Here is a 21,453-nt window from a genome sequence, read left to right as displayed (position 1 = left end):
AATATATTATCTAGTCAAAAAATGAAAACATGCTTAAAAATACACAGTTGTTCTTCTTTTCCTTTTCCTCTCTCTTTGGTAACTTTTGTGCTCAGAATTCTGTAATCAGTGTGTTCTCATCATTAAACATATTCTAAAAATATGGACATCTTAAAGGCAACTCTAGAATATTAAGGTAGATAAGAATTATTTTTGTGAAGACATAGGGCAATGAATTTCTTTCATATATGTCCTCTGTAGTGACACATGTGTTAGGAACTCTTAAAGTGATCGCACAGCAACAAGGTGAGACAGGCAAGCTCCTTTTTTTGCACTGGGAGGCAGCATGGTCTGGGTCTGCAATTTTGGATAAAGGAATTAGGGATAGTACCTGGGTAGGAGGTGTGGACAAAACAAAATAGGGAAAAATAGGAGAAAAGAATGGATTTGTCTCTAGAATTTGAGGTTAAAATAAATTATAAATAAGATGCAAACGGTCATTTTGTTTTTTCACCACTTAATATCTAATCCATGCCTATAACATCTTTCTTTAAAGGTCCAAAGGGCAACAATTTGATCACAAAACTTTAGTATCCATGAATGATCTATTAAAGAGAAATTTAAGATCATCAATTACTGGTGGGATTTATGAACTTTAAAAAATATATAATTTTGGGGGCTGGGATTGTGGCTCAGTGGTAAAGCCCTCGCCTAGCACAGGCGGGACCCGGGTTCGATTCTCAGCACCACATAAAAATAAAGGCATTGTGTTGTGTCCATCTACAAAAAAGATTCTCTCTCTCTCTCTCTCTCTCTCTCTCTCTCTCTCTCTCTCAAGAAAAAATACATATTTTTCCATAATCACTAGTAAATAAGCGAAAACAGCATTTTGGAAACTGATTTTCAAATATTAGAAAATTCATTTCTTTTAACTGAAATGCTTCATCATCATTTATTTTGGACTATTTTCTTTGCCTTTCTTCTAATCTTGGCCAAACTTTTTGAAACAAAGTCAGAATATATTATTATCCAAAGGTACAACAACAACAAAAAGGAAGAGAAAGAGAAACAGCACATAATTAAATAAGCATATTAAAAAATCAGTTCTCTGTATATCTTGCAAAAAACTCAATCTTTCAGCTCAAAGAAAACTAAAAAGTTAGGAGTAAACTTCAGATTTGGCACAAACTGTACATCAGTTCGACCTGGTTTGCAGGTCGAACATTCAGAGTCAGTACAAAACCCACAGTTCTAATCTGCTGATCCATATGTTCTCAGTGATATTTAATGGTTTGATTGTTATCTAAGTATATTTGTTTATATTCATTGAAACAAATTTAATTAAGTACTTCTTTGAATCTAATCCCATTACCTGTCTTTTATTCCAGTGCTTTGCACACATTTTCACAGCTAGTTACCATTACACCCAAAGACTCAGATCTCCTGACAATGAGTTTTAAAATACCTTCCCTAAAAGCACACTACCTGAATAAATGCTTCCTCTATGTAATACTGTCATAAAACCATAAAATTAAATGAATCATATTTCCTGAAAGTGAATATAAAAATGTTTCCTAAATATCCTTTTTTACATGTATTAATAAGCCAACTAAATAAAAATTAGATATTGAAATAACCATAAACTCTTCTGGAAAAATAAAGAGGGTGAAAATCAAAGCACACTATTTAGATGCTGTAGAATAGATAATTGATACACAGCTAATCCTCCATACCTCTGGGGGTCTGGTTCCTGAACCCCCACAGAAGTAAAGATCCGTGTATGCTCACGTCCCTTACACATCATGATACAGTGTTTACACAGAACCTATACACATCCTTCAGTATACTTTAAGTGATCTCTAGATTATTCTTGATGTCCAATGTTGTATTGCAAAGGGAATAATGACAAAACAAATACTTTACATGTCTAGTACAAGTGCTATTTTTTTCTGAATATTCTTGATCCTTGGTTAAATTCACAAATATGGAATCCACAAAGAGGTCTGAGTGTACTGGAAATGATTGGGAAATATGAATAAATTTAAAATTCTCTCCTTGAAATCATGAGATAGAAAACAAATCAGTAAAAAAATCTGTACCAAAATCTGGGAGAGAAAGAAAACAGAGAGGGGACACAGGTATCTAGAGCATTAGATGAGGAAGATGAGAAGCTCAGCAGAATATCTAATAGACTCCAGCAAACACTGGAGACAAGTCATGAAGAAGGGGAGCGACATCCCCATGAATTTGGATTAGTTACACTTGTACACAGAGCTTTGTTCAAAATGTAAAGATAAAGCCAAAGGGCTCAAGTATATACAAAGACTGAATCAGAATTATCTTGAGTCCCAGAAAGGGGTGAAGCTTATGTTGGATGCCCCTCTCTGAAAGATGTCAGCAAGAAATTCCCAGGGTGAAGCATGAGGAGAAAATAAAATGCAAAATACAGAAAGGAGGATATACAGATGATACAGAGAGTAGATTAAACATGTGTATAATTGGAATTATAGAAAAAGGAGAGAGAGAATGAAGCAAACGCAGTATTTGAAATAATGCTGACTAACGGTGACCCCAAATTGCTGAGAAACTGCCAGCCAAAGAGATTCAAGATCCATGAACCCCAAGAAAAATAGTTACAGAGAAAATTATGATTTAGACATTCTGATAATGCCAACGAAAACCAGACAAAAAGAAAAAACATGAAGGCAGCTAGAGGGGTAAGAAAAATAGATTATTTTCAAAGTAGCACCAATTAGACCTACAATTTTTCTCTCAATGGAAATAATCGAATTTAAGGACAATGAAACAGTATCTTCAAATGCAGAAACAAGCAAACAGAACACACCAACATAAATTTCTACCACCAATAAGCACATCCTATGTGAGAAAATCATCATATAGCAGGTCAAAATTGTACAGACACTTTAAAAAAACTAAGAAATTTGTTACCAGGAGATTTACATTAAAGAAAGTATTCTTGAAATGTCCTTTCTTAGGCAGAAGGAACACATTCAGAGAGAGTGACTTGGAGAAAAAGGCAGAATAAATAACAAAGAATTACATAATTATATCTAAGTGAACATTTACAGCATTTAACAATAATATTGTAATATTGAGTGGGGTCTGAAGAGTACATAAATTATAATAGAGAATGACAATAGCTAATGGAAATTAGAATGAGGAAATATGGAGTGAAAGTACACTCTGGTCCCTACATTGGGAAAAGTAAAAGTTTCATCTCAAAGAAATTATTAAAAGTAATAAGTACATTTGAAAGGCGATTTAATACAAAATCACTGTTTTCTTGCAAATATGCAAGACTGAGAAATTATGTTTAAAATATTTTACCATTTATAGCATCGGAAAGTGTCAAATATCTGGGACAAATTCACAAGAATGTATAAGATTTCTAAGCAGACAACTGTAAGATGGCACTGAGACAAATTAAAGACCTAAATAAATGGAGAGAGAAAATATGAACAAATTGGAGGAATTATAATGATGTCACTTTTCACTAAATTAACTAATGCAGTCCTAATAAAATGCCAAGCCATTTTTACAAGAAAATTAGTTATCTGATTATGACATTTTTAGGGAAATGAAAAAGGCTGAGAATAAACAAGCCACTAATAAAGAGAATAGATAAAAAGAGAAGGATCTGCTCTATTTAAAGATGATAGATAACCCAGTGAGTACCATGATGTACAAAGATCAACAAACAAACCAGCAGCTCAGAACAGAAAGTCCAAACACATATGTACACATAAAATTATGACAAAGGTGTTGCCTGCAGAGCAGTGGTATTTGGGAAATAAAATGAAAATTGACCCATACTGCACAGTTTTCACAATAAACAAACAAACAAATAAATAAATAAATTTCAGAGGGACTATAGTTCCAAATGTAAAATGCATATTTTTGGTAACGTATATAACCTGTAATAAAGTTGCATATGTAATGTATGAATAATTCCAATAAATTAATAAGAAAAAAGACAGTTCACAAAGAGGCTTTCATAGGCAATTCACAAAGAAGTATCTCCAAACAGGCTATCAGCAAAGGTACTCAATCTTACTAGCAATCAGAGAAGTGGAAGTTAAAACCACAAGATAACACCTAACCCCTATCAGACGATGCCCTTGTCAAGCATTGGCAAAGAGAGGCAAAGAGAACTCTCATAAATTACTGCTCTGAGTGTAACTTGGTACAGTCACTTTGGAAAATGGTTTGGCATATCTGATTAAATTTGAAGACTCACAATTTCACTTTTAGGTATGTACTTAACATTTACATATGTATATGTTTTCAAAAAGACAAGTATAAGAACCTTCATCTTAGCATTATTCATTCAAGTTCAAAAGAAGCAGAATAGATAAACTTTGACTTATTTAAACAGTAGTAGAGCCAGGAAAATAAATAAACTATAGAGACACAGATGGGTTCCAAAAACTAAGGCTGAATTAAAGAAGGCAATCACAAGATAATCCAGACTGTTATCCCATTAAACAAGACTCAAAACCAGGAAAGCTTAGCTAAAGGATAATAAGATTGTGGCTGCTTTTGGAAAGGAGTGAGAGGAGGAAGTTTGGAGGAACTGTAGTGGAGACTCCTTGAGTATCAAGATGTTCTACTTCTTGCTCTGATGGTAGTTACATTATGATTAACTTCCTGATCATTCACTAGCTGCATATTTGTATTTTTAACATTTTTGCATATGTCCACATATAGAAAAGTTATAAAGATGATCATTAAAGTTATAAATACCTCCTTATAAAAGGCTCTGTATAAAATATTAAAACATGAGAATAATTCTAATCTATCGTAGGATTGAGTGTCTTGCTTAATTAGAGTCTGTTAGAAGGTCCATCAACTAAGGTTTGAGATTTGATAATCTACTTAAGATTCTCACTTTTTAAAATAAATCGGAAATTGTTTGCTTTAAAGGCATTTAAGTAAATTTTTTGGCACATTCCAAATACTTTAGTAACATGTTCATTTATATATAACTGAACAGCAATCACACAAAAAAATGAAAACATTTTCCTTGAAATTACTATTTGAAAATTTGGTTTAAATTCCATTCGTGATAAAAAAGAATATAATATTTGCTTTATTAAATATTTTTCTTCGAGAAATGTTCAAATCATAACTTCTAACCAATTATATTTAAAGGTTAAAATCAGTAAACAAAATTCTTACAGTATTCCCAAAGTTCATTTAGAAAACCAATACCTTTTCAGGTTTTAATCAAAAGAATTTTGAAGATCTAAGTTCAACATCTCTAGTAATTAGAGAAATGCAAATCAAAACTACTGTAAGATTTCATCTCACACCAGTCAGAACGGCACTTATCAAGAATACAGACAACAATAAATGTTGACAAGGATGTGTGTGGGGGGGAGGCACACTCATACATGGCTGGTGGGACTACAAACTGGTGCAACCAATCTGGAGAGAAGTATGGAGATTCCTTAGAAAACTTGGAATAGAACCACCATTTGACCCAGCTATTCACTCTTTGGTCTATACCCAAAGGACTTAAAACCAGCATACTGTAGTATCGCAGCCACATCAATGTTCATAGCAGCTCAATTCACAATAGCTAAACTGTGGAAGCAACCTAGATGCCCTTCAATAGATGAATGGATAAAGAAACTCTGGTATATACACACAATGGACTATTACTCAGCATTAAAAGAGAATAAAATCATGGCATTTGCAGGTAAATGAATGGAGTTGGAGAATATCGTGCTAAGGGAAGTAAGCCAATCCCCAAACACCAAAGGCCAAATGTTCTCTCTGATAAGTGGAGGCTGATCCATAATGGGGGGGGGGAACATGGGAAAAATGGAGGAACTTTGATAGGGCAAAGAAGAGGGTGGGGTGGGAATGGGGCATGTGGCAGGAAAAATGGTGGAATGCAATGGACATCATTACCCTAGGTACATGTATGAATACACATATGGTATGATGCTACAATATGTACAACTAGAGAAATAAAAAGTTGTGCTGCGCTTGTGTACAGTGAGTCAAAGTGCATTCTGTTGTCATATATACCTAATTAAAATAAGTTAGCTAATCATTTTAAGAAAGTAAATTTTCACTTACTTTAAAAGTCTGCTTTCACTATTTCCTGAAAACTCACCCATAAATCCCTAGGAACTTACAGAAGTGGATCACTCACATTGATATCTACGGACTATAGTTGTTGCAGTTTAGATATAAGGTTTCCCCCTAAACTCCTGCTATACAATGCAGGAATGTGAAAATATTAGACTATGACTACCGTAACCTATCAGTAGATTAATCCATTTGATGGAGTAAGAATTTACCGAGCAGTAACTACAGACAAGCGGAGTGTGGCTGGAAGAAGTAGATCACTGAGCGTGTGCCCTTGGGGATTATATTTTGTCCTTGGCTCTTTCTGTTCTCTCTGCTTTCCAGTTGAGCAGTTTTTCTTTGTCTTTCGTCCTCCATAATGTTCTGTCTCATCTCAGGCCCAGTACAATGGAGCCAACTGACTGTGGACTGGACTTCTAAAACCATGAGCCAAAATAAACTTGTCTTTCTCTAAGTTTTTCTTGTCAGGAATTTGTTCACAGTGATGAAAAGGTGACTAATACAATGATGAATTTGTTCTTTATTTTAATGATTAAACCAAAAATAAAATACCATGTAGTCTCAAGTCTAGGTGATGGAAAGCTATAGAAAAGAAAGAATCTATTATTTCCTTGTTTCTATTTTTTCCTATGGATCCCTTTGGATCTATCCTTGTTTTCTCTTGAAAACTCTAACCCATGTACAGGTTTGGATTATAGGTATGGTAGTACCAAAGGATTATCTAACTACTCACTGCATAAGCACTTCCCTTAAAAAATATCGTTTTGTGTCAAAAATGAATAGTGGTAAGAATCCAGGATTTTCCAAGAAATCCAGTAGACTTGAATAGTGAATGTGTATAATTGTCCTAATTAAAATAATCCATTACCTTTTTTTTCTCATTCATGTTTGACTTTCAAGGAGAACCTGTATTTGGCTATTTTGTGGAACTTTTGAGCACATGCTTATGAACAAATATATACACTCAAACTATATTTATTGAATATCCGTGTGAGAGGACAGGTAAGTGTGAGAGGACAGGTAACAAAGAAATGATACCCAACAAGTTTCAAAGCTTCACAAAACAAAAAGATAACTGGCAGAAAAGCTCTTTTATATTTTACATTTATTTATTTATCAGTCCTAAGGATGGAACCCAGAGCCTCACATGGACTAGGCCAGCACTCTTACCACTGCACTACATCCCCAGTTCCTCATTTTCTCATACTTCAAAAAATTTAAGATAATGTATTTACAAACATTAATGTCCCTCATTGATGAATAAGTAAAGGGGTTGGCATTTGAACTATTCACTGGTGAATGTACTGAAGTTGGATAGGTAAAGAGAGAAAGAAAATATATCAAAAGAGTCTGTGATAGGAACAAAAATTGGGGGGCAGAAAGTAGGAGTAATGACTGGAGGAGAGAAGAAGAATTAAATGCAGCAACTACAATAAAGGTTTTAAGGGCTAAACTGAAGAGGAGACAATGCAGTTAAACAGGGACCCATGCTCAGGCAAAGGGCAGCTGTCAAAAATTTGCCGCTGGGTAATGATTTAAAGACATGTGGTGGTGTGGCTATGCATAGCTGCAGAATGGAGGATGGATCAGAGGCAGAAGGTTCATTTCTTTTTTTTTTTATGGTGGATAGTTTCCTGTATCACTGATCAGTCTCATAAACATTATCTTTAGTGGCTACTAAAATTCACCGTGTGCTTAAAACGGTATTTACTAAAACAATTTTTTACTTGGGGACATACCATTTAGGTGGCCTGCTATCTATCTTCTCAAGCAAACTACTTGGATTTCCTCTTAAGAGAATTTGAATAGGCCCAGAAAAAATAATTATACGTTATGGACTTCATGGTCACTCTGTAAAGGAGACAGACCTTACCTCAACATTGTAAAAGCTATCTCAGCACCACATACAAACAAAGAAGTTGTGTCTCCCAGAAACTAAAAAAAAAAAAAAAAAAAAAAAAAAAAAAGCTATCTATGCCAAGCCTCAGGCTAGCATCATTCTAAATGGAGAAAAATTGAAGGCATTCCCTCTAAAATCTGGAACAAGACAGGGATGCCCTCTCTCACCACTTCTATTCAACATAGTTCTCGAAACACTGGCCAGAACAATTAGACAGACGAAATAAATTAAAGGCATAAAGATAGGAAAAGAAGAACTTAAGTTAGCACTATTTGTGGATGACATGATCCTATACCTAGCAGACCCAAAATGTTCTACCAAGAAACTTCTAGAGCTAGTAAATGAATTCAGCAAAATGACAGGATATAAAATCAACATGCATAAATCAAAGGCATTCCTGTATATCAGTGACAAATCCTCTGAAATGGAAATGAGGACAACCACCCCATTCACAATATCCTCAAAAAAAATAAATAAATAAAATACTTGGGAATCAACCTAACAAAAGAGGTGAAAGACCTATACAACGAAAACTACAGAACCCTAAAGAGAGAAATAAAAGAAGACCTGAGAAGATAGAAAGTTATACCTTGTTCATGGATAGGCAGAACTAATATCATTAAAATGGCCATATTACCAAAAGTACTCTATAGGTTTAATGCAATGCCAATCAAAATCAGAACGGCATTCCTTGAAGAAATAGAAAAAGCAATCATGAAATTCATCTGGAAAAATAAAAGACCCAGCAAAAGCAATTCTAAGCAGGAAGAGTGAAACAGGCAGTGTAGCGATACCAGATTTTAAACTATACTACAGAGCAATAGTAACAAAAACAGCATGGTACTGGTACCAAAACAGGCGGGTAGACCAATGTTACAGAATAGAGGACACAGAGACCAATCCACAAAATTACAACTACCTTATATTAGACAAAGGGGCTAAAAGAATGCAATGGAGAAAGGATAGCATCTTCAACAAATGGTGCTGGGAGAACTGGAAATCCATATGCAACAAAATGAAATTGAATCCCTTTCTGTAAACCATGTACAAAAGTTAACTCAAAATGGATCAAGGAGCTAGGAATCAAACCAGAAACTGTGAGTCTAATAGAAGAAAAAGTTGTCCCTAATTTCCATCTCGTGGGGTCGGGCTCCAAATTCCTTAATAGGACACCTATAGCACAAGAGTTAAAATCAAGAATCAACAAATGGGACATATTCAAACTAAAAAGTTTTTTCTCAGCAAGAGAAACAATGAGAGGTAAACAGGGAGCCTACATTCTGGTAACAAATTTTTACCCCTCACACTTCAGATAGAGCCCTAATCTCCAGAGTATACAAAGAAGGTTCATTTCTTGTTATAGATGACTCTTGGTGTTGGATTAAGAAATTATAGGACCTGGGTTAACATTTGGGAGCCTCCAAATCCAATGTTAGATTTTAGAAACCTGCATAATAGCACAGCTCACCCAGATTGTGTGACTCATTAACACAAAGGAGGGAGGGATATTAGTACTCTAGACGGGAGCTGTAGACAGTGTTTGCCATCTCACTATTATATTTTTTACACTTTTTCTAAAATATTTACATATTGACATTTACTTTGTAAAAATTCTTCTAATGTGAATATGTAAAAATGTGCAAAATTACCATTTAAAGCTTAGAAAGACTAGTTTTTGGAATCTTTGTTAAAAAATGTATCAGGGGTCACTATGCATCAAGAACCTTGAAAAATAATTTCTAGCTTTATTATGTATATTTGATCAAATCCTCATCACTTCTATTTTCCCTTCCTTCTTCTTGTTCTTTTTTTTCTGCCTTCCACATGCTAGGCTAGTACTCTTACACACTAGCTACACTCTCAGCCTCTCATTTTCTTATATTTTTCTTCTGCTTTAAGCTGATGTATTTTTCAACTACCAGCTTCTCAAGGACATTAGTAAACAAATGGCTATAAAATTACAATACCATGCCATCATTTTAGTCAGAAGTTAGAAGTAAGGCAGTATTTTTTTGTTTTCTTTGGAATTCTAAATGAGTGCCAACACTTTTTACAAAACACATGTAATGAATCATTTTTAAGGACCAAAATAATTTCCTTTTATATTAATTAACACAACTAATTCTTTCACTTCTTTAAAACACAATTATAGAACTCAGCTCTGTCTTCCTGAGCAAAGGTATGTTTTCTACCCAGGGTAGCTTTATATGACTTTTTCTTTAATGTATAATATTTGAGTAAGTTAAGTATTTGTGTTTATAATGTCATTTATTTATATATTATCTCTTTTGAAGAAATTGTTTGATTGAATACTTACTTAGTATTAATATTTATAATTCTTCTCTTGATTCAGTGACTATTCATTTAATTTATCTGTTTATTGAATGGACTATGTACTCGGATAAATATTAACGATATAAATACGAATTCCAAACAATTTTTGATATTTTATTTTCTGCAGAGATGGAGATACAGCTTAATTGTGGAAAAGCTGAGTTGACAGAAGTTTGAAACAACACAACAGTTGAGCCCACCTACTTATAGCATATAGGAGTTGAAGCTTCCCATACACATTCTGCTGCCCTTCCTCAACCTCAGATGCATTTATCCCCTTCAACAACTCCTGGGTGTGTCATTGGTCACCGAATAAGGTAACTTCCCACCACATAATTAGGCACTGTCTCCTAATCCTTCAGGCTCCCTCCCCAATTATGGAGCCTTGGTGATGGGGCTGGGGGCTGGTCTGCTCAGTGGAAGAGGCTTCAGCAGATGGTGCAAGGGGCACCTTGGCATTGACTCGGGTGGGGGCTGCTTTCTTCTAGGAGATTGCCCTGATAGAGTCCCCACCGCTTGTCTTTCTTGTGGCTGTTTCCAGCTATACCATGGGTATCAAGGGCCACCTGAAATTAGGGTAGGGGCGGGAGGTGTAGCAGTCACAGATCTAAGAGAGGTACTGAAGTCAAGGTCCTGTCATTCCACCCAGGGAATGTGGTAACTGAAGAGACCATGACCTCTGGCTTCCAGGATGTCTTGGATCCACTTCCCGTGCTGCTTTGCACAGACTCCTTGTATGTGGAGCACGGAAGAGGATTCCCACATGGGCGCAGACAAATCACTTCAAGAGCTTTAGGTTCCTAAAGTCGACCTGCAACTCATGACCCCAGCAGAGGGAGTAAGGATTAACAGCATTTTTATTCTTAATGAATACCGGTCTATCAAGTTCATTGTGGGGTACACACCCTGGTTGTGGCAGGGACAAGAGGAGAACTACAGGGCTTCTGGTACTCTTCTGAGTTCAGGTATTTCCAGAGCTCATTCTCATTAGAGAAAATGAGAACCTGGAGGCAATGAACCTTTATCAGAGGACGGGGACAGGAGGCTTTGGTGCAAGGAGTTTGGAGGGGAACTTGAATTCTGAAGGCTGTGAGGCTGGGAAACTGCGTGTCCAATATGGTAGCTGTCATCTTGACCCCATTTTTTAAATCTTCCTCAAGCAATTAGGTGTCAGTCACCTGATGTCCAATAATTCCAGAGAATAATGTCATAATTTCCTCATATATAAAGTTCTAGTAAACTCCTGGGGTAATCTGTTCTCAGACTCCTCAAAATGTACCTCATTCATGGTCTTGCACTTTTAAAATCACAATAGTTTATAAAGCTTAGTATGGGCCGGGTGCTGTTCTAGATCCTGTATTTACACTAACTCACATAATCCTCTCAAAAATCCTATCCAATGGACAATATTACTATCCTTATTTACAGACAAATTGAATAAGCCTGCTGTGGATCACACTGCTAAACTTACGCTCTAACAGTTTGGCTTCAAGGTCTAAGTTTTTAAAGTCTACATATCGTCTCTTGAACATACTTCAGTGATTTCTCCCACTGTGACTTAATTCCTGCCAACCACCTATTTGTGTAAGACAGGACAAGAAGTCATCTTCTGAACCTATGAAGGTCCAGGGAGAAAACCCATGGGACAAGACACACCTGTTCTCCTCTTTGTTCTCAAGGCCTGATCCCACACTAGTTCATGCCAGTTCCTGAGTGAATAGTCATGGCTCACCTATATGTGTGTCCTCTGTCTTATAGCCTGCAACCCCATATTATCCAAAAAGTGGATCAGAGGTGGTGCCCACAGAAAAGCACAGCAAGGGACCCCTACAAAGTCCTCAAAGGAACAACACATGAGTAAGGTGGGTGAAGCACCAAATCTTCCTTGAATGACTCTGAGAAGAAGCATTCCCAGAAATTTTGCAAACCCATTGCTTCCCTTGCTTCTCTCAGCTCTGAAGCCTCTGCCGACCATCCTGTGGAATTTGGGTGTAGCTGCCATGTGTTCACATCATGATGAAAGCAGAAGTAGATGGAGTCATGTAAAATCTTTACTGTCCATCCTTCCTGGTTCAGTAAACTCCCAGAGCCTTTCTTTTCTCCTAATTCTTTCCCAGGCTAGCAACCCCTTCAATCCCATTTGCTGATCTAAATCTCATTAATTCAGAACACTTGTGGAAATAAACTAGGATAATACTTAATTTTAAAATATTTTAGGACAATGAGGCTCATGCCATTTCTTCATGTATGGGAAAAGTAGAACAATTTTAAAGCATAAGCTTTTGGAAGATCCAGTTTTCTAAATGATTCATAAGGAACCCTGTGCTACCTATGGCAAACACAGGACTTCAGAACATGTTGGAAAAAAAGACATAATGTTGCATTCTGATCACCTCCTGGATTTACAAATAGTTTATATATTCTCCCTAATGTGTAGTGTATATTTTCTCCAGACATGTTTAGGATGTGTGGTACATATATGCTTCAACAGACGACAGAGACTATACCTACAAGAGAGGACCCAAGTAGTTTTGCACTTGGATTCAAGAAGGTCATTGCAAGGGACTGCAGTGTCCTGTGGAAGCTATGTACCCTCCACGAACACCTCATCAGGTTTTCTGATGAGGCTGCAGGAAAATGCAGTCAGTGATCACTAGTGGTAGCACCCTCATGGCCACAACCACAATTTTCTAGACAAACCAGGCATGGCCAGGTTTATCCCTCTGTCAGAATACTAACCTGTATTCTGAGCAGAACTTTTACTCATAATTCTGGGCACATGGAACAGCTTAAATTCCAGTTTTAGAAGAAATGATTTTATTTAATACATCAATAGAGCAATTTTCTTGACTGTGGACTCAGTTCCTTAATGTTAAGCCTGAGTTTCCTGCTGGCTCTCAACACCCACCCAAGGTGAGCACCTTAGGGTCCCCTATAGAGGCTGCAAGGATATTTGCAAGAGTTCTTTTGACATAGGATAAAGCAACCCTTCATGAAAAACAGACATGATTACTGACACGGTTGGTTTCTTAAAAACCCAAGCTTTTCTCTCATCTTATCATGTCTATTGGCTCTAAGAGGCAGGAGTGGAAAGGAGGGATATGGATGATAATTTTGACCCTTGTTTGCTAACTCAATGACTATCGCTATAATGTCCAGCTTTAAGTAAGTTGGGGGCAAGAAAGAAGTAAACTATGACCAAGACAGGTTCCTCCTAGGAGAGATGCACCCTTGCAGTCACAGGTATAGTGAACTGTGCACAGAGATGAATGGGGTTGGTGTTGCACTCTGGAGATACAGAGCAACACCTAACCCAAACTGGGGAGTTCTTGGGACTGGAGCAGGTCAAAAAGGCTTCCTCCCAATAGTGGCATTAAGATGAGATGAATCAGTCTTAGGTAGGCAAAGGGGCAGCAGGTGGCTATGGGTCAGGAGCATTCACCCCACAGGCAATGGGCAGAAGTAGAAGACCACCTGGCTTCATGAGTACCATCATAGGACTGGTATTTCTACCCACTTGTTATTGTTTGATGGACAGCTTTGCCTTCACTTAGTATTTTCAGCCCAGAGTTCGTAGACCTGGAAATACCTTATAGTTTGCAAAGCACTTTCATTTATTCTTTCAATTACTATGCACAGCATTCAGTAAGAATATAAACCTACTCCCGCAAAAAAAGCACTGCACATTGTAAAAGATACAAGGTTACAATTTAATAAAACATTATCAAGAACAGAGAGAAAATCGGAAGACAATGTCTCAATCTTTGGATAGCTGAAAAGAAAACAACAATGAATTATAAGCTAGGGAAATCTTTTATTTTAATTAATTAATTAATTAATTTTTAGTACTGAGGATTGAATTCAGGGACACTCAACCACTGAGCCACATCCCCAGCCCTGTTTTGAATTTTATTTAGACACAAGGTCTCACTGAGTTATTTAGTGCCTCTCCCTTGCTGAGGCAGGCTTTGAACTTGTGATCCTCTTGTCTTAGCTTCCCAAGCTGCTGGGATTACAGGCATGTGGCACTGTGTCCAGCTAGGACAACCTTAACCAGATAATATCAGGCTAAGAAGATCATGTCCAAAGAGGCAAGGCTAACTGTACATGGCCCTAGTTCCTGGACCACCAAGGCTGACCATTAGCCTGGGTCAGAAAAAAGATGGCTAATTGCTAGGAGGACAGTTAGCCATCTCCCTGGTCTTTGTTTTCCTCCTTCCACCAATGCCCTCTTGTCTGCCCAAGCATGAGCATTTCTGATCACACCTTGGCTGGTTACATTACCCTCCCTTCTGTAACTGTTCAATAGCAAGGCCCAGAGAACATCTCACTCATAAGTGATCCTTCCTATCCATTAAAGCTTACCAATCCCCTTTAGATATGGATTCAAGGAGTTGTGATGGCAAATTACTGATGATAGTATTTCTGTGAATGCCAAGTGCTATTATTAGTCAGTGGCCACACATCTCATAAGGAGACTATCACAGCAACTCAGTCAGTGTCCCAAAGGGACTGTGAGCAGACACAGGGCTCACCTGTGGCAAAGACAACATTCCTGGAGACCAGACGATGCTCCACGATGGAGAACTGTGGGAGCTCAATCCTTTCCACTCCAGTGACAGCCTTGTCCCCGCCACGCCAGTAAAATTCAATGTCATCCGTGGTGTAGCCATCTATCAGGGGAGAGATGAAAGGACATGGTGCATATGAGATATCATTTTGTATAAATGTACAGCTAAAGAAATTTGAATACAATGGAAGTAATGGCTTTGCCATCTTTGAATATTTTTTTAATGTGCTTGTCTCTAAGAAGTGTCACCAAAGAACTAACTTTCAAATACTCTTGTGTTACTTCTGCCATTTGCTTTGCACCGGGCTGATCTTGAAAAGTAGAGCAACTGGGGAGACTGAGGACTCTAAACAATGATCTTTTGGCAAAGTCTAACTTTAGAACTGGTGTGGGTATTGTACAGAAGTGAATTTAAAACCCTTCTTAACAGTAGCAGATAAGATGGTAGTAAAAGATGAAAACTCAAGTCTGAAAAATCCTGGAGAGATACCTTCTCTCAAGTGAAAATAGAAGGTTGAGAGACTATGGAAAATTTAACCAATCTGTGGTTGATTAGATGAACTCTTGGAGCAAAAGTAGTGTTCTCTGTGAAATGTTTGGATGATTTTGCTGACTCTATCTAGCCACGTGGTTTGCCAATCTTAGAAATGCCTGTTGTTGGGAGCCTCCTAGCCCTTTGAGATCTGCATGGGTGGTCTCATCAGAAAGAGTAATGATCATTTGCTGGATTATAACTCCAAACTCAGCTCTTGGCCCAGAGCTTACATTCATTCAGTAATTAATTGATGCTTTTGAGAATGAGTAAATAACAAAAGTCCAATGTTATTTTTAACACCCAGTTGTCTCCTAGAAGATTAGGTCAACTCATTAAATAAGATCAAATAAAATACAAATCTGAAGAAAAATATTTCAATATTACACATTTTGTATTTGAACATACACCAAAAAATGAAACATTCAATATTTGATATCAAATGAATGAACCAAAGCCACAGGATGACTGTGTCCATAGCTAATGCCATCTCCCAAGTCAGATCTGCTGTCCTTGCTCTGTAAATTCCTTCCCTCTGACTTCCTTGTGTCTCATTCTCACCTGGCAGCCTTGACAATCTTTAATAAAACACACAGCTCATTCTTCCCATGTTTGCGTCTTAACTTCAAGCCTTCCTGTAGAATCCCTTCCTGAGATTCCACTTCCCCAGGAAACACAGAATTACTCACAACCCTTCTGTCATATTTTATTTTTTTTCAAAACATCTACCACATTTTGCTTTTTGTCTAATCATTTCTGTCTTTTCTGGAATATAAGTTCCAAGAAGACAGGCACTTGCATTTAGACTGCCTTCTCTATATATCCCCTTGCTTACAATAATGACTGCATAGGGGCTGTGGATGTAGCTCGGTGGGAGGCACATGGTTAATTAGCATGCACAGGCTCCTGGGTTCAATCCCTAGTACCAAAAACCAAAAAAATAAAACAAAAATTAAAAGAAAAAAAAACAGTACTTGTACAGAGTTAAGTCCTCCAAGGCTTCATTGAATAAATTCATGGTCAATGAATTTGCCTTGATGTTAGGAAAAAAAAGCCACATCTTTTTTTTTTTTTTTTTTTCTCCATACCCAGTACCAAGACATGCATAGTGAGCCATCAGAAAACTGGGACAATCCCTCTTTCACTCAAGTGCTTTAACCATGGCTTCTCTGCAAGGAGCAAGGGAGGGTCTTTACACACTGTGGGATTTTTTTTTTTTTTTTTTTACAGCAGATCTTCCTGCTTATTGTTCCCCACAGTCACACTTTGCGCTGTGAACCTATACTCTCAGAAACCACTCACTGTGTGTTCAGGCAGTTGGAATGAAAACTGCTTCCTTACTTGGACCCCAAATTTGCTTTCCTTAAATTTCCACTGTCTCATTGGAGTCATGCCCTCTGGCCACAGAGAATTCATTTAACTTCCTAGGCTCATCCTTCAACTGTTGGGAAATCATCATCCTTCCCTTGAGCCTTCTGTTCTCTATGGTAAATGTCCCTAGATAATTCAATTATGCATCACTTGACATGATTTTATGTCTTTCATCTTCTCTGAAAGCACAGCTTTCAGAAACCATGACAGTGACAGAGTATGGAAGTGAAGGGGCACAGTGTGGCTGGCTCTACCCAGAACCTGGACACTAACCTCCCCTACAAACAATTTCTTCACCTGCTTGTACAGGGACATTTCCTTTGCATCAAGCGACATTGCAAAGTCAAAGTCACTTAATCACCAAAATCCAGTATAAGCATTGACAACCCTCAATCCAATTGAGATTAAAAATAAACCAGTCTGTGATAGGGCAAGATCAACAGCAAAAACATCCCCATATGCCAGGAGGTGTGGTTCAGGTAGCAGGGGGACATCTGCTTGTTAAATGTTATAGATGCGGCTCTCATCCCTGACATGGAAGTACTCAGCACTGAATTACCAATAAAGCATCTGAATACTCCTCAAATTGAAGAAAATTGCCAAGATGCAGAAATGGCCTGCTTGTAGAGCTCAGATCCTAATGGGAAATGAGTTTTACTCTGGCTGCCCAGGGTCGCAGCAGTATAGCCACTCATGCATGATGAAACATATTTTAAGAAAATTGCATCTCAGTGTTTGCTCTCTTCTCACTGAATCGACCAGGATGAGGAACATTTGTTTTCTTATATTTCAACACAGCAAACAGAGTCTCTTAATCAGATTAGAACAAAGAACTCTCTCTGTACTAAGCACTCCCCCCACCTCCATCTTCCTCTCTTTCTGTTTCTATTTTGCTATTTTTATTGGTCTTTTCCTCTCTAACTCTCTTCTATCTCTCTCTGTGTCTGTTTGTCTCTCTGTGTTATGACTGTGAAATATGCAGAGTGGAGAACTATATTTTAAGGTAGTTAAAAAGTATGCCTGGAACATTATCAATGCCTTGGAAAAGAGGCTAAATAATGAAAAAGAGATCTAGAACACAAACTGGAAGAAAAAGAAACCCAGACACAGATACACACAGCTTTCAATTTCCAAAGTGCAGTTCTGCTCATCCAGTGGGTATCTTCTGAGATCCATCATGCACGCTGCTGTTGTGGTGATTCTGAAATACATAGAGCAAGAGGAGATATTAAAGATGGCCTGAGGAATATAGCAGGAAAACTGCTTCTTGATAACCATGTGTGACCCCATGTATGGCCCCCCTCTCCGGGGTACACATGACTGAACACCTTTCACTATCTACAGAGAAATGTGAATGAAAACAAACTCTTGAATAGAGATAAACTAGATCAGTTTATCAAGGAAAACAACAGAACCATCATTTTATTTTAATATTTTAAATTAGTAAATAAAAATTGTATCTATTAATAGTCGTATTAACACAACACTGTTTTAAGATGTGTATACATTGTGAAATGTTAAAATGAGGTATTACTTCATATAGTTATCTTTTTGTGTGGCGAGGATACTCAAAACCTATTCTCTCAGTAATTTTCAAATATACATTATTAACTATAGACAAGGTATTGTAATAAAGACTTAAAATCCCATTGAAATTAGTCACTGAGTCTTGCTGATGTTTGATAATGAATGGTTTCCAAAGAAGTTCTTACCTTCAATTTTTGTTTTGTCTCCTGGTCTATCAGCTCTCTAACCTTTCTAGTACTGAGAGACCTTATGTGAGGAACACACTGATTAAGATTTAATTATCTGATTTTCCATGTGGAGTGTTAAAGTAGTTACATGTTCATAGACTGTACTTTGAAACTTTTAACAAAGCGTTTTTTTTTTCTTATTTTATTATAGTTGTGTGTTGAGAGGGATTGTAAATAAGTAGAGTTTCTCATCATGTTGACATCTGTCTTATCATGTATTTGGTTTCTCTGTTATTGATTACGAAAGAAAATTCAGTGGGTTAGCTTTCCTTGGTGACAATTAAAACCAAAGAAAGAATTTATATCATTGTTTCAAGACAGTTAAGCCTCCACCAGGCTCTGGTTAAACCAACTGCACAATGGGAAATAACACACCTAGAAATAAGTCCATTCTCTACCATGTCTACAGCCTCCTCTTAGGGAAACCAACCTATTCAAAGACACTAGCGAAAACACAACACTTGAGCCACCACATTTTACACTAAATTTCTCCAGAACCTCAACACTTCCCCACCACTGCAGAAACTGACTGGACGGGGTGGGACCTGAACCAAGGACGGATAACCAGTGGCCTCGTTAAAAGGCAGAACAGAGCTAAAGGGAAGTCTTTCATGGAAATAAATTAAACTACAAAGGTAAGATTGGAAGGGAGCCTGCAAAGTCACGACTTAGTGGCTTATGAGCAAAGTATGCTAAACCATAATAGTGGTACAGAAATTGCAGAGTTCATAGTTGAGGAGACAGCAATAGTCATCTCCAGGGAGCAGCATTACTAAGGCTTATGCAGTTACTGAACAACTGGCAGTTCTGGCTATGTACCATCAGTAGTAGGTCATAAGAAGGAAGAGGTATTTTTCCTGACAGATCAAGAGTCATCTTGAATCCCCCAGCTGCTCTTCAGATTCCACCTTACTTGAAGCCCGGTATTTAGCTTTCTCTGGCCAGCTATCATCGTGAATATTCTCTCTCTCTCTCTCTCTCTCTCTCTCTCTCTCTCTCTCTCTCTCTCTCTCACACACACACACACACAAAAAAAAAAATCTTAAAAACACTACTAACTACTAATACCTAGGGCAATGTAAGCAAGCATTATTTCTATTCACACACCCTAACCAAAACACTGTCAAACACCACCACATGCCAGTTCTGAATGACTTATACCATTTAACCTAAATGCAGGTTCTAAGGGAATAATGGGGAAATGTATGCCCTTCTACGAGCACCGGGTTTAGCAGCAGGTTTAGGAAAGTTTTACTTTTCAATTGCTAAGAGAAGCAGTGAGGAAGAATACCAACATCCTTGACAAACATTTCAATGTGAACTTTTTTCTATACAAATAGCTTGTATATCCATACAGATACACACCATATGACCTATACCAATGGGAAAATTGAGGGATTTTTTTTCCCCTCCAAATGTCATGACACTTCAATTGCCTTGGAACTAAGGAATGCACTGCATTCTATAACCCCAAATAAACACATAGCTCTTTGGTATATTTTTCTGCAACATCTTATTTCCCAGCCAACTGAAGTTCCAGCCTTGCACTTTTAAATTCTGGCATGTTTTATGGCAGCTTGACAACCCAGCTTCTGCACAAGATGCCTATAAAGGCAAAATGAGAACAAAATTCTGCTAAAATTGTAAATTTTTATGAAGAGAAAATGACCTCAAATGAAATGTTAGAATTTTAAATTTTCCTACATGCTTTGGTACCTTTCATTTGGACAGTCAATAATTGAGATTATTATTTCTTATCATTTGTTATTTATTATTTATTTATCTTTTATTTTTCATTTCCCCCAAACTATCCCTAAAATACACACACACACACACACACACACACACACATACACACACACACACCCCCACCACCACCACCACCACCACCAACACCAACACCACCAAACCACATAAACAAACTGAAATAGTTTGAAGGTACTTAATGCAGCAATCTCAATTTATTGTAGTATTATGTAGAGTGTTTCACAGAAATGGTTGAAAGGAAATTAGAAAGCTAGAATAATTGGTTAGATCATTCACTTCATCTCACCAACTCCCGTTATTTCCCACAATACAGGACTTGTGCACATCTATTTTGGTATACTACTGCCATAAATTGAAACACTTTCCATTTACCTCAGGAATAATATATAGACATGCTTTCCACTACTCTTTTTCCTTTGGATGAAATACACAGAAAATCCTGTCAGTGTGGAGAGTGTGACACAAAAGCCTGCACATGCTACAAAAACTAAGTTCCCAGGTAACAAATGGAAGAAAGAATGGGGTCTGTTGGGCAACTGGGACAGAAATACAAGAAAAGAGAACATGTGGGAACAAAAAGAGAGACCCAGAAAACTCTGCAGAATGCCAGAACCCTTACTGAGCCACAAAGCCCTCATCTGGAGTGGAAGGCTTGAGTAACTGGAAATGACATAACATAGACAGACCATAGAGACACCTGGGTTCCATTTGTGTAAACTTCAACACTCACACACATTCTGATATTTTTGCGTAAGAATTTTTTGTGGGTCCCAAGAGGAGGCTATAACCAACACATAATTTCACTTCTACAGTCCTCTGTAATCTGAAAACTCTATTCCTAAGAAATATTTATGAAGCTAATAACTAGAATCAGATATGATAGGATGAGGATCTCTGCAGTATTATTTTTTAATAGACCAGTAGATCCTTTGTTGATGTTCGTTGATTTTTGATTGAGAGACAGTAGTGCTCAGGGGCTGCAAGGTGTGTTTCTGATAGAAAAACAGAAAGACATGGCCAAATGGTGGAGAAATCTATATATGTACTTTCTTTGCAAATAAGCCATACTTTGAGGATGCTGAATGTGGAAAGTAAAACCAAGCAAAAGGAACATCAACAGAGGTAG

The 21,453-nt window shown here is 37.3% G+C and overlaps 1 protein-coding gene across 4 annotated transcripts in view; it reads right to left on the bottom strand.

Moving 5' to 3' along the window:
* Positions 1-21,453, bottom strand: part of Gabrb3 (gamma-aminobutyric acid type A receptor subunit beta3) — a 240,557-nt gene that overhangs the window by 24,020 nt on the left and 195,084 nt on the right. Inside the window, exons 2-3 of one of the 4 annotated variants that reach the window (XM_077799951.1) lie at positions 17,925-18,007; positions 14,869-15,006 (exon numbers count right to left, since the gene is read on the bottom strand). The exons of the other annotated variants lie outside the window; for them this stretch is intronic. Of the exons in view, the coding sequence (XP_077656077.1) occupies positions 14,869-15,006; positions 17,925-18,007 (221 nt within the window). The remainder of the gene's footprint in view (positions 1-14,868; positions 15,007-17,924; positions 18,008-21,453) is intronic. 4 annotated transcript variants of the gene reach the window in all.

This window comes from Urocitellus parryii, chromosome 6, assembly GCF_045843805.1.
Source record: "Urocitellus parryii isolate mUroPar1 chromosome 6, mUroPar1.hap1, whole genome shotgun sequence".
Taxonomy (NCBI): Eukaryota; Metazoa; Chordata; class Mammalia; order Rodentia; family Sciuridae; genus Urocitellus; species Urocitellus parryii.
This window is presented reverse-complemented; position numbering and strand designations above follow the sequence as displayed.